The 18,176-nt window shown below is 44.6% G+C and overlaps 1 protein-coding gene across 4 annotated transcripts in view; it reads right to left on the bottom strand.

The window, feature by feature from the left end:
• The window catches only part of MTOR (mechanistic target of rapamycin kinase), a 98,497-nt gene that overhangs the window by 61,409 nt on the left and 18,912 nt on the right, over positions 1 to 18,176 (bottom strand). For 2 of the 4 annotated variants that reach the window (XM_082229642.1, XM_082229643.1), the window contains exons 14-26: positions 17,423 to 17,545; positions 17,137 to 17,226; positions 16,897 to 16,989; positions 16,014 to 16,148; positions 15,192 to 15,321; positions 11,299 to 11,549; positions 8,979 to 9,020; positions 6,785 to 6,871; positions 5,561 to 5,728; positions 4,255 to 4,367; positions 2,950 to 3,112; positions 2,157 to 2,249; positions 1,845 to 1,991 (exon numbers count right to left, since the gene is read on the bottom strand). In XM_082229642.1, coding sequence (XP_082085768.1) covers positions 1,845 to 1,991; positions 2,157 to 2,249; positions 2,950 to 3,112; positions 4,255 to 4,367; positions 5,561 to 5,728; positions 6,785 to 6,871; positions 8,979 to 9,020; positions 11,299 to 11,549; positions 15,192 to 15,321; positions 16,014 to 16,148; positions 16,897 to 16,989; positions 17,137 to 17,226; positions 17,423 to 17,545 — 1,635 coding nt within the window. The remainder of the gene's footprint in view (positions 1 to 1,844; positions 1,992 to 2,156; positions 2,250 to 2,949; positions 3,113 to 4,254; positions 4,368 to 5,560; positions 5,729 to 6,784; positions 6,872 to 8,978; positions 9,021 to 11,298; positions 11,550 to 15,191; positions 15,322 to 16,013; positions 16,149 to 16,896; positions 16,990 to 17,136; positions 17,227 to 17,422; positions 17,546 to 18,176) is intronic. The other 2 variants (XM_082229644.1, XM_082229645.1) reach the window with 1 other exon arrangement.

The raw sequence follows: 18,176 nt of genomic DNA, 5'->3' as shown, positions 1-18,176 counted from the left end.
TTCTGCTTCCCCATTAAGCTGCCACCTAGAGTTCAGTTCTCTTCATGTACCCTTCACTCTTACACCCAAAAATGTTCTCTCCAAGTACTTAAGAACTAACATACATGTTTGTTTTTCTTTTTAGTGTTTATATTATTAACTTGTAAGATATGGATTTGGGTTTTTTTGTATGTTGGTTTTTGTGTTTTGTGTATTCTTATTTTTTGATATTTTTTGTGTTGTTGTGTGGAAAATACTAATAAAATTTAAATTAACTGGGGGGGAAAGACTTAAGAACTAGCCACCTAAAAAAGGAGGCCCATGCACAGTGTATCTGCATGAAGCACAGTTCTGGGCATGACTCCACATGAAAAGGCAAGCCCAGAACAGGGATTTGTGCAGAGATCAAACATGCAGCATCCTCTGAAAGCAGGTGATTTTGTGGCATCGCTACATCAGTAGTGAGTAGATAACCCAATCACATCCAATGCACATTTGGCAAAATTGCCTAATCTACCAGCAGAGATGTGGTGCCCACTTCCCCCAAATCATGCAGAGATACAGCAGGTGGCTTCTATGGCTGCCACTTTTGGCTCATAACTTGTTTTTCTTCTTGGTACAAACACATGCACACAAATATGGGCGATGGTAACATAATTTTAAAAGCTAATTATGTAAACAATGAATGAATGTACGCCTTGCATGCCACACATGGGAAAAAATCAGGGTTTATTTTGTAAGGTACAACAATCACAGGGTTGCCCTACTAATTTCATAAAAAGGCATCCATTCCACAGGTGATGTTTCTATACTTTTAATAGCTCGAGAGAGCACCGCAAACACAGGCACTTCCTTTTAGATCTGGCCAAGGGCTACACTTTGATCATACCCATTCAATGTAATTGCATTAATGCCCAACTGGGAACAGCTGGAGGGGGAAACGTTATGCATGAAATAAAACTCCTGCAAAGCTACTAATTTTCCTGGCAGGAGCCTGGGAGTGGGGTTGCACAGTGGTTTGCTGTAAAGGAAGGGGCCAAAGGACCTCTGGACTTAAACATGGTTCTCAGGGTCATGGGGCCACTTTCCACAAAGCAGGAGGCTCAGAGTTTGAAAAGCATTTTAAATACATATGGGTACATCACCCACCTTGTGCAACGATAACAGTGCAGGAAGAATTTTGACCAGTGAATACGTGAAAAGAATTCACAAGATAACATAACATAATGCAAGCTCTGACCCAGAGGCAATGCAAAAGCTTGACCCTTTCGTGTTTGCTCTGCAATGGTCCATTCACAAGTCGCCACTTCGTGCCACTGTAATTGATCAGGAAGTGTGTGTGTGTGTGTGTGTGTGTGTGTGTGTGAGAGAGAGAGAGAGAGAGAGAGAGAGAGAGAGAGAGAGAGAGAACCAGCTGCTAACTGTGTACTCTCCAGTGGAAGGTTGGCCTCTAAGAAAATGCTAGGTTTCCTTCTTGGTCCTTCTCAATATATGCACTTCATAAATTTCCCTAACACTCTGTTGTAGGAGGAATACTCGTACTTTGCTTACACACATCCCAAGCAACATGCTCTGACCTGGAAAAAGCGAAGGTTCTGAAATGGACCTCACCATGCCTAGGGAAGCCTCACTTAAAAAACAAAACAAACAAAAAAACACAACTTTTTTAATTTTGGAGATTCAATGTGGACAAATTTGAGGGTCACTGAAGCAATTCCTTTAAGCTTGATGGAAAATGGAAAACTGGCTCTGGAGGCATTTCTGAACCACCACCATCATCATCTTCTTCTTCTTTAATAATAAAAGCACCCATTAACCTCAACTAATGAATCTCTGCAGCATGCAGTGCCCCCCCCCATGTCTACCTTTTGCAAGTTGATGGTGCTGACGTGCAGCTTCTTCATAGGGCCTGTTTCCACAGGACCACTGGCTAAAGCCTCTCCTTGGTTGCTCCTTTGCATGCGGTGCTGGTAGATCAAGGGATCTTCTTCTTCATCAGCAAGGGTGTAGCCCTAATTTGAGAGCAGATCTGTCATTAAACCGTGGTGAGCCTGACATTGCTGATTTCAATTAGCTTTTTGCTCCACCAAGAGCCACCACTGAATGGCTTAACACTTTAACACGAATTCATCAGCCTCCCCTCAACCCTCCATGTGACTACTTTAAAGAAGTCTGACCTTCACAATCCTGCAGATGAGGACATCGTACCGCTGGTGGTTTATCCTGTGGCGCACCAACACCTTGTTGACCATCGGGATGAAAATTTGGTACTGCAAACGAAAGGAAATGGTCATCAAGAGACTGTGGGCTGGTCCACTCAGAATGCAAAACTGTGATTTAAGCACTACATGGGAGAGTTGAAATGAGTCGAAGCAAAGTGGCAGGCTCATGCACATCCCTTTGTCCACAGCCAGGAGTTGATGTTTTAAAGCAAGCTATTGGTTTGTTAAAACAAGTCAGCTTCATAATCCAGTTGCTGAAGCTGGCTTGGCTTGAAACTGACTAGTTTGCTATAAACCACTTATCCCTGGTTCATATGTGGTAACAAGCCAGGATTCTTTGAAACTGGAAAATAAATGCTAGCAAACTCCATCTCCTTTCTGCAATAAATTAATGCCCCATTTGAAGTATGTGGGTGTACACAGCTGTGTACACTAATAGGGACAACATTCCAGCCAAGCAAAGGACTATTTGAGAAGCCACACACCACTTTAGGGGGGAAGTATTTTTCCATCTATAAGACTCCCACATGTATAAGATGCCCCTATTTTTGGGGACTCCAATTTAAGAAAATGGGGGGGGGGAATCTATGAGTGTACAAGACACCCCCAAATTTTGGACATTTTTTAAAGGGGAAAAACTTAGTCTTATACACAGAAAAATATGGTAAATTAGAAGACAAAAGGTTTCAAGTCAAATACCACCCACTGCTCCAAAAAGCTCTGTCTCTTGAAAAATGACCTTTCTTACCTTCTTCCCTAGCTGGAAGACCAATGATGACAGTGTGTCCATGGCAGTCGTCCGAAGCTCTGGGCTCTGGTCTAGGGTCCGCACTATGGGGTGGATGATCCGTGAGGCATAATCAGTGAAATCTAGAGACTCTGTCAAGCGATCCACAGTTTCTAAGGCAGCTCTGAAGAGGGGTGGGGGGTTTTTTTGGGGGGGGAGGTAGCAACAGAAAAGAAGCATTGTGATTATTATCTAAAACGAACTGAACACTTGTGGTAAAGATACACATTGTAAATTCTTTGTATATGTGTGTAATTTAAATTAATAAAGATTATTTTTTTTAAAAAAAAAGATACACATGGTCTATGTAAAAAAACAACCTATAAACTCAAGTTGGTAAAGCTTTGGGGAAATATATGAGCAGTACCCAACTGCATCCTTTTTTTCCTCTGAGAAAGAGAGAGGGACTGTGGAATTGGCTTAATATTCACATCAGGTAAAGAGGTATTAAAAAGTGAGGAGGAAGATATGATCTTCTCTTTGAACAAAAGCATATTCCTCTGCCTTTCTTTGTCCAATAGTAATCATATCAGTGAGCAGAGAGAAAGGGTGGTGTTGACTTCTCAACCCCCCCCCTGACTATCAGCTTCTTTTTCCTTCGAGTGACAGCAACTTTGAGTCAAGGAGGTTACAGTTTTCCTGTTTCGTGAGAGAGAAGAGAAAATGGATAATGGGAAGACAAGGCAGAAATGAAAGTCACAAACTGATTTTATGCACGCGTTGTTGTTTCAAAGCTTTTTCAAATTCTTAAAGAAACAAAAAACATTATTGTATTGTTTATTGTATCGCCACAGAAGTGGAAGACAGAAGTGCCTGGCGTGCTCTGGTCCATGGGGTCACGAAGAGTCGGACACGACTAAACGACCAAACAACAATCGCCACAGTGGGCTCCCTAGAGGAAAGTGCAGGGTGAAAATCTAATGAATGAATAAAAAATATGTGCTATTGTTTACAACTGTGTTTATATACATAACTGTCTTATATAGGCTATTATATTACAAATTGCTTATGGATGCCTCACTGAAAGGGATTCATAAGTGAAACAACAACTGGCTGTAGCCAATGTTTGCCCCACTCAAAGTAGAGCCATTCAAGTTAATGAAGATGACTAACTTAGGTCCATTAATTTGAATGAGTCTACTCTAAGAATGTTTTATTTGGATAAAACCCAATAATAATAATAGTAATAATAAATGTGGCATCACCAAGGAACATGCTTAGGGACTACCCTGCGGAGAGAAGTATACAGGAGAGACCAGCACTTACTTGCGAGCTGACAGTGGGGCATCTGGGGCATCAAAAAGCTTTACAATGGGAGGTAGTAATAAATGCAGGTAATCGTCCAGATTGGCTCCAAATAGCTGGATGGCGTTCAACAGCTGGAAAGGAGAGAAAGCTCAATAGGAATGACATTCAAACAGTCACTGTAAGATTAACCACAAGGATGCTTTAAAGAGGAAAACTAGGGATGGGGAACCTGGGACCTTCCAGATGTTGTTGGACTACAACTTCCATTAGCTTTGACCAGCACATCCAATGGCTGAAGTGAATGTTAGAGAATGCTCAGTTCCCTGCTCAAGCCACACACCTTCCCGTGCTTTTCCCAGGGTACCTCCACTTGGTAGACTGGGATAATTTCACACCACTGAACAAAATACTTCCCTTGTAGAGAATGTATTGCAGCTGATCATGTTTGCCTGAATACTAAGGCAAGTCATGCCATTCATTTAAAGAACATGGCTTCCCCCAAAGAATCCTGGGTAGTTTACCCCTACAGAGCTACAATTCCCAGCAACCTTAACAAACTACAGTTCCCAGGATCCTTTGGGGGAAGCGAGAGAGAGAGAGAGAGAGAGAGAGAGAGAGAGAGTTTTAATTCTATTTATGTTTAATTGGTTTTTAATTCCCCCCAATGTTTTTATCTGTAAGCCATCAGGGGAAAAGGCAGAGAATGAATGAATGAATGAAGTGCTTTAAATATATGGTGTGTATGCACCTTATGGAGGGACGCGGGTGGCACTGTGGGTTAAACTACAGAGCCTAGGTCTTGCCGATCAGAAGGTCGGCGGTTCGAATCCCCGCAACGGGGTGAGCTCCCGTTGCTCAGTCCCCGCTCCTGCCAACCTAGCAGTTCGAAAGCATGTCAAAGTGCAAGTAGATAAATAGGTACCACTCTGGTGGGAAGGTAAACGGCGTTTCCATGTGCTGCTCTGGTTTGCCAGAAGTGGCTTAGTCATGCTGGCCACATGACCCGGAAGCTGTACGCCGGCTCCCTCGGCCAATAAAGCGAGAAGAGCGCCGCAACCCCAGAGTCGGTCACGGCTGGACCTAATGGTCAGGGGTCCCTTTACCTTTACCTATGCACTCTAATGGTATTACATATTCATCTGAATGCAAGAGCAAAGGGGCATTTTTAAATTAATGAGGTTTCCGGAAAAATGCTAAATGCCAGCTGAACCACCCATCAAGTTTACCACACTCAATCCACCACTTAAAAACTGTCCTGAAATATATTAGTGGTGACACCCAGGTGCCATCCAGAACGGCTGCCCCAATGCAGCATTGTGCTCACCTTGGTGGAGACGCTGCGGCTGCTGCTGCTGTCATGCATGAAGACTCGCAGCATGTGAGGGATGAGTTGGGGAAGGTAGAGCTTGAACTCCCCACCTAAGGCCACCACAATTTGCTCAATGAGGAGGATAATGGTGCTCTGTATTGAGTTGTTCACAACCCAGAAGTCCTGGAGGGAGAAAGGAGAGTTAGAGGTGGGGACACTTTGAAAAATACAAAGCTAAAGAACGCTTAGCGCGTAGGATGAATTAGGGAGGCTTCAGGTGACTCTCAAGTCCTCCAAAACTTAAGATCCCACACAAACTGCATCTATTGCCCAGTCCAGCAGGCTGTTCTCACCGTGGCGAACCAGATGCCTATGGGATGTGCATAAGCAGCACATGTGCGCAATAGTATTCTCACATGCATGATCCCCAGCAGCTAGTATGCAAAGGCAGAACATCATGGCTACTGGGTATTGATAGCCTTACCCTACATGAATTTGTCCAATCTCCTTTTGAAGTGGTTCAAGCTGGCAGCCATCACTATGCCTTGCAGTGGTGCATTTTAGTTTTAACTATGTGCTGTAGGCCTCTGCACCATGCTGAAATACAATCCTCCTGCCTCTCACCTGGCTTCATAAATGGGTCTGCCTGTTCTGCAGCCCACCAGGCAGGCTGCCAGAAGAACCTGAAAGCATTATTACCTCCAACCCAAAGAGAAGGAAATGATTTCTTGTAAGCAAAGCAAACTTAGCACACATGACCTGGAACAAAATAAACACCAGGGTATGGACCACCAACTCAATTTCCCTTTCCAGTGCAGAGCAAATAAAACCAAGCCAGGCTTGACTTCAATAAAGAGTTAAATCTTCACCACCTGATGCCTCTTAATAGGATCAAAGGGAATCTGGGCCCAGTAAAGCACAAAATTCTGCCTTAATACATCTGTGCCATATAAAATGCTTCTAATAAATTTTCAAGGTATATATCAGAACTCTTTAATGCCCAGCTGTACTTTTGGGAAGCCTCTTGCCAAAATTAAGGTGCCGAAGCTGGTGGCTCTCAAGCCTCCACAGTGCCTTAGCTGCAGGACTTTTCTGATGTTCTCAGCTGCTGCTGCCAGTCAAGGCAGATAACTAGATGGGCTGATAGCATGAAGTTGCTCCTTGTGCCCTTATAGAGTCCATGTTTTCTGCAAGGAGTCTTTTAGAAGAAGCACTGAGCTAAAAAGCAGCTATACTTACTCTCATAAGGGTGACAATTTCATCCATGTAAGGTCGGATGTGGCTTCTCACAAAGGACACCAACATCCCCAGCTGCTGGAACAGGAACTGAAAGGAGCAGGGAAAGGGGTTATAGAAACGTAGGTCAGGCTTGGGACAGAGCAGTTCTCAGGAACTCTTGCTCACAAGCTCTTTACAAGAACAGCCACCCACCACGCTGCTATGGCATGCTGCAAACACAGGGCTCAATTTTGCTTTGGGACCGTTTCTGTGAAGTTCACAGGCACTCCTGTGCACAATTCAAAACCTTGGGTGCGCACACACAAGAGGCATTCAGACAAGCCACAAAGCATCGAGACATGCAAGCGCTGACACCATGACTGGGGCGCCACAGAACTTCGCCAACTCATCCCGCCCCAACTTGTCCCACCAGCCAAACTCACCCAGGGTTTTCATGATATCCAAGCCATGCCCCCCTCTTGCACCCCACTTCCCTCTCTCTCAAACTCTTTTGCTCTCATGTGCCTAGATGCATTTGTAAGCACATGACACACAGCAAGAGAATCCACATCCTTTTCAGAAGAAAAGATGGCCGAGCTCTATGCTGAAAGTTCACCTTTTACTATCTAGTCAATATCTGTTTGGTGGTGCGGCCGAACAATGCAACAGAAAAGGTGGGGGGGGGGGACTAGCTCTGTAAATTTATTAGGAGGCTGTTACAGAAAAGCATGAGAAAATAGCTGTCTGTGTTGAAAACTATTTTGTGAAAAACAGGTTCATTCACTCTTTCTATGACCGTATTAAATATAGGTATATTCACAAAAAATAATGAGTAAAATGGCTACTATTGTGACAGGTTAGGTTACATTTTGAGCGGGGAGACTACAGTGGTACCTCGAGTTACATACGCTTCAGGTTACAGATTCCGCTAACCCAGAAATAGTGCCTCAAGTTAAGAACTTTGCTTCAGGATGAGAACAGAAATCATGCTCTGGTGGCACGGTGGCAGCGGGAGGTCCCATTAGCTAAAGTGGTGCTTCAGGTTAAGAACAGTTTCAGGTTAAGAATGGACCTCCAGAACGAATTAAGTACTTAACCCGAGGTACCCCTGTACTTGCATTTTGCAAGGACTTAACAGGAATGCGTTTCCTTTCCTGGGGCCCTTGTTAGCTTAGTTCTCGCCAGGGTAAATTGTCCCCAAATGAAGCCTGCTTCTTTTTGCTTAGTTCCCATGCTGGGTGTTGCTTCGTGACATAGTGCCTTTGGGGAGAGGAGAACCACGTGCTGAAATAGGCTTAAAGCCTGTTGCCTGGCTGGCATGCCATCAGCTGAACAGTTTTGATGCCATGGTATGTTCATAAACTTTCCAAATTTGGGGTTGGGGGAAAGGGGAACAAGCAACAGAATCTGAGCAGCAAAGCTTTCATGAGGGAAGGTAAAGGTAAGTTTGGATGGAGTTCTGTGGGTTTGTCAGAAAGGGGAGCAGCGACAAGGGGTGCAGAGTCAGGCGGGGTGGGGGATGAGGCCTGAAAAGGTACCGGCCAATAAGTCTATAGGGACTCCTAGGTAATGGAAAAACTGTGTGGTGTATACAGGAAGGGAGAAGTGAGCAGGCAAGGGAGCAGGGAGGACAAAGAGGTGAATTTCACATATTGCCTACAACTAAAACATCTATATTTGGGTCTGCAGGTTTCTTTTGTACAGTACTTCCATTTATTTTAATTTATTTTTATTAAAGATTTTCTCGGTTTACAAAAGTACATGCCTTGCCTCTTTTTTCAGGTTGTACAGTCTGTGTGACATTTCAGGTTGTACAGTCTGTGAGACATTAGTGTTGAGTACAGTATAGTGTATGTGTGAGGTTTTGTGTCAGCGTCAACTGGGTAGGTTCTTTTTCTATTCATTTATTGCATTATTACCTTTCCTTGGCATTGATAGGTATTGGGGGGCAGGGTGTGGTTGGTTGTGTGTGGTTGGTTGCAGTGGGGTTTGTTTGCATTTGTGACGGGAGAGGGGAGGGCTTGTTGGGTAAGCTAAGCTAGATAGATTCATATGCTGTCGGTAGATTCTTGTTGTCATCTTCAGTACTTCCATTTATCAAAGATGTGTAACACCGAGCTTGACATAAAGCTGCCTTTGCTTGGGAATACGAAGATGCTTTATACACAACACACGAAGTGCCCTGTTTAGGTGTTTAGATGCCGTATGTACCCACCTCAGCTCTTCTCCCCAGCACACTTTCACCATCTTCTTTTACCTGAAAATTTGTAAAAAGAGTAGGCAAAAGTATGTAGCTTTCAAGGAAGTCAGATCAAGTCTGGTCCAGGCACCCAGAGCACCAGAATTTGGCCTTGAAATCCACAAGTTGTTTTGTTCTGGGAGAGAATCAGCCGGTGGCGGCTGCAGTCCTACAAAGGTAACTTTAACAGCAGCGCATGCCGGGAAAGCTCATCCCACATACAACACACAGCTCTAACCAAACATATGTTCCCAGCTTGTCCACTCTACATACATGGAGCTCAATCCAGGGAACAACCTGAGCCCTGTTCTCTCTTCAATGTTTTGAATATGTGCTAATGTTTTAAAATATTTTGACAGGACTTGCACAGGCCCTAACTTCCTCCAAATTGCGCTCCATTTGGGAAGCAAAATCAAGCAAAAAGCAGTTGAGGCCTTTGTGGGTCCCAGTGCAATTTCAATAGTTGTTTTCAGTTTGGCAGACAAATTGAAAACTCATGTCTCCCAGCCCATTGGGTATGCCAATGACAAAGCAAACACCCCTTTCTTTGTTTCAGATCCTTACCATCCATTATTATAATTATTTTAAAATGAATGATAGAGCCTTGCAGTTTGCTTGAAGCAGAACATAAATTTAGGCGGCGGTTTAGTTCTTTGGTAGCAGGCGGAAGTGTATCCACAATCAACCACAAGAGTTTCTCAAATCTGATATAAACACTATAGGTTATATCCAATCTTAGTCCTCTTCAGAGCAAGTCCATTGAAATTAATAAGAGCATAAGAAGAGCTTGCTGGATCAAGCCAATGGCCTATGTAGTCCACAATGCCTGTGGGAAACCCTTAAGCAAGATCTGAGCACAAGAGCACAAGAGCAACTCTCCCCTCCTGTGGTTTCCAGCAACGGGTATCCGGAAGCATTACTGCAGAGCACAGCCATCATGGCTGGTAGCCATGGATAGCCTCCTCCTCTAGGAATTTATCCAATCCTCTTTTAAAGCCATCCATGTTGGTGGCCATTACTGCCTCCCTGTGGGAGTGAGTTCCACAGTTTAACTATGCACTGGATAAAGACTTTTTTATTTGTCCCGAATCTTCCAACATTTAGCTTCAGTGGATGACCTTGAGCTCTAGCGTTATGAGAGAGGGATAAAGACTTTTCTATACAGTGATGCCTCACAAGACGAAAATAATCCGTTCCGCGAGTCTCTTCGTCTAGCGGTTTTTTCGTCTTGCGAAGCAACCCTATTAGCGGCTTAGCGCTATTAGCGGTTTAGCGGCTATTAAAGGCTTAGCGGATTAGTGGCTAAAAGGCTATTAGCGGCTTAGCGGCTTAGAAAAAGGGGGGAAGCAAAAAAAATCGCAAGACTCGCAAGATGTTTTCGTCTTGCGAAGCAAGCCCATAGGGAATTTCGTCTTGCGAAGCGCATCGAAAAATGGAAAACCCTTTTGTCTAGCGGGTTTTTCATCTTGCGAGGCATTCGTCTTGCGGGGCACCACTGTATCTACTTTCTATGTGGGATGCATCAGTTTATAAACTTCTATCATGCCACCTCTTCCTCACCTTGTCTCTGAACTTTAAAAGTCTGAAACACTGCAACTTTTCTGCACAGAGGAGTTGCTCAACCCCCTTGATTATTTTGCTGGCTCTTTTCTGAACCTTTACAAACTCTACGACATCCTTTTAGAGGTGAGGCAACCAGAACTATACACCGTGTTCCAAATGGAGTAATGGGGATGACTAGCTTAGGTCCATTAATTCCAATGGATCTACCCTTATAAACTTAATTGGATACAACTCTATAGTTTTGGAATTAGAATTGAAACTTGCTCAGAGCAACCCAGCACCTGCCAGAACCGTGATGGGGACCAAGGTGGGGGAGTCTGGCCAGCTGCGGCATCACACATGTGCTTCCCCTGCTGACGGTAGTGAGGGCAGCAGCCACAACCACAACAAAAAGCAGCAGATGACTGGTATAGAGGTCTGAAGGTTACAACAGGCAGAAGGGCAAAGGAGACCAGCAAAAGCTAGCTCAGAGCAAAAGAGACTTCACAAAAGAGGAAGCCACTAAATAGCAGGTCTTCTAAGGCAGCAGCGAAGAATGGTTAGTAACAGACGATATTCCAAAAAAGATTGAAACAGAGACGGGAAGCGGTCACTCACTTTTGCAGCATGCCTGCAGACACGGACAACTCAGCAACACCCCATATTTCAGGAATCGGCCTTCTTGGTTTTGTTTTCTCAAAGCCGATTCTGGTTTCAGGGGAGGGTGGAGGAAGACAGACAAGGGGGCACTCACCTCGCGGATGGCACCATCACAAACCCGAATGACGTTGAGAAAGGTCGGCATGACCTGAGGCAGGAACTGCACACACTTGAGCCCGAGAGACTTGAAAATGAACGTGATGGCTTGGACCACCATTGTGTGGTGGTGGGACAAGGACTGGTCCCGGAAGATCCTCATGAGGGCCACCATGGAGACGGCAGGGTAGAACTCATCCAGGGGGAGGTTGCCCATGTTGACCAGCATCTCGCTGGTGCTATAATCAGCTGAAAAGGGAGGAAGGATTAACTGCAGATATGGGGGAGGGGGGCAATTATGTGATCACTATAGAATATTGAGTCACTAACCCTAGCCACTGTGAAGACTCTTTGGAGCTCCTAGGCTGGGGCCTTAAGACTCTGAGCTTTTATTTAAAGAAGAAAAAGAAGAAGGAAGAAGTGGCTAACCCTTTCAGAAAGAAAATTTTCTAAGTGATTTCTGTGAAATGTGCCAGCCAAGCTGCTCCTGCCTGTCAAGTGTTTTTGGCCAACAAGTGAAGTTAGAGCTGCGACTGATAAATGATAAATCAGAAATCCCTAGGGTCCTAAAATGCTACTGGTTCCACTTTAGTGCACTTTTCCTGCTTCTATCTTATCCTTGGAATCTCAATAATTTGCCCTTCCAGCTTCTTCCATGTGGTGGGTTCACCTGAGATCAGGTAGTCCCTGAAAGTTATTTTCTGCAGCTACTATTACACAGTAAGCATGGGTGGATGTTAAAGAATTCCCCCCTCCCCACAAAGGCAAATGTGAAAACTTTGCAAGGAGGCTTAAGAATGCCTCCTGTTGTGCAGGTGCTAAGGACCAGGTACTCCTTAAAAATGCACTGTATAGTTAATTTATAGTACAATTGTATATGTGTCTCCTCAGAAGTAAATCTCTGTGTTCAGCAGGGCTTACTCCCACAGACACAGGATGGCAGCCTAGGTTTTGGTTGAGCATTGGGAGGAAACCAGGTTCATGTACCTTTAACAGAAAATATTCAACAGATTAAGTATTCTTTAGTATGGAAATATACCGTATTTTTCGCCCTATAGGACGCACTCCAAAAATGAAGGGGAAATGTGTGTGCGTCCTATGGGGCAAATGCAGGCTTTCGCTAAAGCCTGGAGAGCGAGAGGGGTCGGTGCGCACCGACCCCTCTCGCTCTCCAGGCTTCAGGAAGCTATCCGCAAGCCTTGCAAGCCCGGCGGGAGTTTCCGTGGGCTCACAAGGCTTGCGGGCAGCAGCCTGCAGCCCGAAGCACGGGGCGCACTCCAGAGGGTGCCCCGTGCTTCGCGCAGGTGTCCACAAGCCTTGCGAGCCCGGCGGGAGTTCCCGCGGGCTCGCAAGGCTTGCGGATAGCAGCCTGTTCTGGGGGCTGGGGTGGGGAAATATTTTTTTTTTTCATTCCCCCCCCCAAAAGGCGGTGCGTCCTATGGGCCAGTGCGCCCTATAGGACGAAAAATGCAGTAATTATGGGAAAATCTATGCCATGACCACACTCTCTAATTTTGTGCTATGCCACTTCCTACACTTTGTGTCTGGTGCCCCCTGCACTCTCTCTCCGAATTTGAAATGTGCCCATTGCCCCCAAAAGGTTGGTGACTGTTGCTATAAATGACATATATCCAGCCTTAGTTTGCCTAATTTATTCTGCAGTTGTAAACCATTTTGTTGAATCTATACTTCTGCCACAGAGCATAGGGAGAGGCAAAGGGCTGAATGAAGCACAGTCGCCCCCTGGCCCAATGGAAGGCTTATTCAGCCGCTAATCTCTTGCTTCTGAGAACTGCCAGGCACTGCCCACACCCTTTCAAACCAATCATAATGTTTGTTTCTCAATCCTGGGCATTTCAGGAAGCTGAATTTGATGCCTTTCCTGCACTTGTAGATTTGCAGCCATAACCCACCAGGGCATCTAGCATGCAAACACTGTGTTTAAACTCAACTGACTGTGGATAGAGCTTGTTTCAGCTCTATCATTACAATGGAGCAAGTATTTGAGGTATTACATGGTGCAGGGGAGTTGAAGAGAACCTCCATGAAACACTAACTCCTCTTTGCCAGGAACTTTCCAGATCCCATCTCTGGCCAAACAAGCGTCTCCGTCAAACAATTTCCTTAATAAATGTTGATCATAAGTCACAGTATTAAGTGGCTTTTCAGTTCTCAGGAAAGCTTACAAGCTAATCAGTTATAGTCACAGCTGGAGAGAGGGAGATTTATAATATCCTCTACTTATTTTTGGCTTTCTTCTCTCCATTTGGCTCTTCATGCCAGAATCCTAGTTTTCCATCAAACCCTAAAAGAGCTCCAGCTCCAAATAGTGCAAAATTGGTGGGTGCTTCATTATAGCTGCTTGCAAGTTTAATTCTGTGGGTTCAGGACTTGGCCAACAGGCATATCATGCCCAATTTTGTAAATCCAGATTGCTACATTTGGGTGCAGGGAGGGGACTCTTTGAACCAAAGGAGAGCAGACTGAGGCAAACATCTGGCAGGCAGCTGCATGGTTCCACCCCATCAAGTAGTTTAGCACCTTTAAACTTTCTAATTCAGGAAACAGCTACACAAACAGGCAGAAAGAGGCAGGAAATGAGAAAAACTGAGCTGACGTGTGAGGTTTTCATGGGCAGCTTCTCCTCAAAAAGGGAGCCACAATTTTTGTGGATGTGGAGACAGTTTCACCATTTAAAACCAGGCTTCTATTGGGGGCTAAACTGCACATCAACTTCCTTTCTTTTAAGAAGGGTGGGTAGATCATTATGTCTAAATAAATAGAGTGGTTATTTGCAGGAAAGGTTTAAAACAGAAAAGTCTATGATTGCCGCTTCTAGGCCATAGCTTGACTGAAATCTAAAGGGAATGAAAGCAGCTTGGTGGGAGAGCACAGCTTTTTCATGTTCAATCCTCAGCATCTCCAGGGAGGGCTGGGAAATATGTCCCGTCTGAAACTCTGTGGAGCTACTGCTGGTCAGCATCAACAATACTGAGACTTAGATAAACCAGACTCTGTATAAGGCAGCTTCCTATGTTTCAGCTCCCACCAGCTTCAACCCAGCACGGCCAGGGGTTAGAGATGATGGGAGCAATAGTTCAACAACATCTGGAGGACTACAGGTTCCCCATCCCTGCCATTTAATATGCAGGCTAGGGGGGCTGTGGATTACATTTCCCAGAATGCTGCTATCACAGAGAAAGAAGGTGCATGTGCTCCATTGAGAAAGGCTGATCTACAAACAACAATGTACATTTCTTTCTTCACATGTAAATAGATTGAATCAACCTGATCAATCAATCACATTCCATATAACTAGTCTATTAAATTGCAGGTTTTTGTGTGTTGTTGGTTTTTTTAAAGAAGGTACCTAACATCCCTATATATCACCCATGTACCCATGTCTTCTGAGGAGAATCAAGGAAGATCACTGCTTATCAACACTGCTGAGCTATTAATGTAATGTTGGGGGGGGGGTTGGCAGAGGAGTGGTGGTAGAAACCATCCAGCCCATCCTCATGGCAGTCCTCTGAACAAGGTCTCCACCTATTTCCATTTTATCGATTCAAGCATGATGCAGAAGTATTCCAACTCATGTATACATTTGCGGGTGGAACTGCAGGTTTAAAAAATCCACGCACCCCACACCTCATCCACCAGCCAAAGGTCACCAATGGGATCCAGATGTTGCTTGAATTCCAACTCCCAGGAGCCAGAATGTACAACAGTTCAGGGGATGGTGCCAGGAGGTGGAGTCCATCAACATCTGGAGGGAAGCCACATTCTATATCTTGGTCATAAGAATTTTGGGGGACAGGAGACCCAGCCCCAAGGCTAAGAGCTCTTCCTTGAAGCAGACTGAACCCCTGGACCCTTTCTGAGTCTACTTACAAGAATCTTGGCTTGATTTAGACTCTGACAGGCTGACAGCAGAGGCATCCCGCGACTGGTCTATCATGCCAATGTTCACTTTGTGCTTGTATGGATCTAGAGCCCCCAGGAGGCCAAGGACACGGATAGCCTAACAGGAACAAAAGATTGGGGGGAGGGTAAGACTCATCACGCTTCAAAGGAAAGCATCATCAAAAGAAGCATCACCAACACAAAAGGCAGACAATAACTGTGAAAACAGGACTTCAAGCCAGCAATTCCAAGGACCAAATTGTGGCTTTTGGTGTACAGCCGGACAATCCTAAGAGTCTCAGATCTGGCTTAAATATAGATAGAGAGACAACAGTGACTGATTCAAAGCTGAGAATTTACCAGATGGGATGATTCTGCCAGCCAGCCATCAGCTAGAAGGCACTTTGTGTCACTGTGCAGCTCCCTGATTACTTCATCAAGCATTCTCCACCTATTTATTTAATTTGCATGTTATATAGCCTACAAATATGGTATAAAACCTCAAAGCAGTTTACAAAAAGCCCTATCATAAGCTTTGGGGATCTTTAAAAAATACATCACACATTTTTTAAGAAAAATTATTGATTTAAGTAATTCCCCCCACAACCTGTGGAGCACAATTTTTCACAGTAAGAAATCAAAACTTCTCATATCTCACCATGGACACCTGTAATCATTCAACACACGATTGTGTGTGTTGGTCAAATTGGTCAAAGCACAAGAGAACATACTTCCATTCATCCCCTTTAGCATGAATTCAAGAGAATTTTTACTAAGCCTGCCCTTGTTTCTCAGCCCATAGATGCCTACCTCTCTCCGGGTACCCTGGTTCTGCTCCGTCTTCAGGAAGTTCAGCAACACCTCCAAGAGAGTTGGATATTTCCTATAGGGTTCCACCACATAGCCAGTGCTGGCCACCAGCTGACCCAGGGTCCAGAGAGCCACCTGGAACAGATCCGCCGTAAAAAAGAATGCTTTTTGTTTTTGTTTATGAGACATAGTTAGAATTGTGGCTAATAACCATTGATATCATTCTACAGGTCACCAGATTGGAGAAGGTGGCCTTAGACATTAAAAAGAAAAAGACCGAGAGATATAGGGGCAAGGAATGGCAATTTGGCTTAAACGTCAAAGGTAGGCACTAAGTCCTTTGCTGATTTTTTAACATTGTGCCTCCCAGTCTTCCTGGCTTGGGGAATTACCAGTGTGGCAGTGAGCTCCTGTTTTGTGTAAGTTCGGTTCATTCAATTTATACATGGCTTCCTACTAAAAAATGTCCCAAATCAAAACTAAAGAAAATGCAATACTAAAATCAAAGAAATATTTTTACGAACAGTATAGTATTACATCATTGCTGCTGCCCCAAACACCTAGGAAAACTAATGTCAAAGTCTCCCTGAAGAGAGCATTCCATACATGTGTGGCTATCACTGAGAAGGTTGTGATTTATGAATAAATAAAGGGAGGAGGTGGCTTCCTGAATGAGCACTTTGCAGGATTTTTGGTCCTATTTTTGTTCTTCTAAATTTGGTATTAATGTCTGTTATGCTATTTGTATTTTAAGAATTGCAAGTCGCTTAGAGGCATCTTTTTGTGAAAAGGGATTCTTATTATGAAGTTTGCTTTGTGCAATATTCTAAGATTAGAGAGGAAAATAAAAAAGGCTTTCGTGAAAGCAGGCCATGCTGCTCACCTGTCTCTTAGCAAGTAGGGAGGAGTCCTGGAGCATGTCCATGATAATGATGAAAAGCTCATCCACCCATTTCCTCATCTCCAGCCCGCTAACCTGTTGAGGGAGGAAAAAGAGGATTTGGCGGGGGAGCAGAAGGAACAGAAAGTTTACAGGCATGAAGTGACCATGGCAGCGCTCAGACTGCCATGAAAAGTGTGGCTCTGTCAAGCAAAATAAAATTCCAAACTTCTAGAGGTTTACCTGTGCCAGTTCACCAATGGTAGCCAGGACATTATTGATTACTCCAGGGTTCGGATCAGGGTCAGGGTCTTTCAGTTTCACAATCAGTGCCTGTTGAATGACATGCAGAAGGAGGAATTTTGATCAGGGAGGAAAATAAGTCTGCATTTGTGGCCCATTTCAGCCAAGCATTCATGCCCCATTCAGAAAAGCACAGTGGGTGTAAATCATTAAATTAATGGCGTAATGTATAAATGAATTCAGAAAAAAACAAACCATCATCCTACGTGTGCTATGAAAGGCCTACCTTGAGAATGGGTTCCATATAGGGGCGGATAAGTCTCGGGGCATTGGATACCAGGTGCCCCAACATCCTTGCACTCTGCTCTTTGATCCTGCCAACGCCACTGTGCTCCAGCTCTGTCAGGATCTGAAGGGGGGGGGGGGGAGATGCCATGGAGGTGAGAGCTACTATTTCCCCAGTGAGAAGAAGATTAGGAAGTAAATAACAGGCCTACAACTCCCATTCTCAAGCAGCAAAATATTATCTTTCTCCATCTGGTCCTTATCTCTATGGAATGGAACAGTGGACTTTAGCCTCCAATGGAAGAAGCAAAGATAATGAAGAAAAGACCTGTTTGTAACATCAGGCCAGGTCAGGGGTGGTTTCAGTTTTGGTCAGGACATGAGGCTGCTGGTTGGCTAGGAAGCTTCATCCAAGAACACACAATGAAGTCTTGACTCTCCACACTAAAGTTCTTCAACTTGAGTCCCCAGATGTTGCTGGACTGCAACTCCAGTCATCTGCAGCCAGCTTAGCCAATTGCCAGGGATTATGGGAGCTGTATTCCAACATCATCCAGGGACTGAAGAATGAAGAAGGCAAACTCAAGCATTCATATTCTCTCCATCAATTGCACAAACCCACCTTTTCCTTCTTAGTTGGGGCCTATACAGGGGAACGTCCAAGAAGAAAACTAAGAATGCAAAGGGGGACCTTTTAGGTCCTCCTCATCTGCCCTCAGGAAGCCCCCCCCCCCCTTGTATGAGTGCGCAAACAC

The sequence above is a fragment of the Podarcis vaucheri genome (genome assembly GCF_965113315.1).
Source record: "Podarcis vaucheri genome assembly, chromosome: 7".
NCBI lineage: Eukaryota > Metazoa > Chordata > Lepidosauria > Squamata > Lacertidae > Podarcis > Podarcis vaucheri.
Note: the sequence above shows the minus strand (reverse complement) of the source record. Positions and strands in the feature narration are given on the sequence as shown.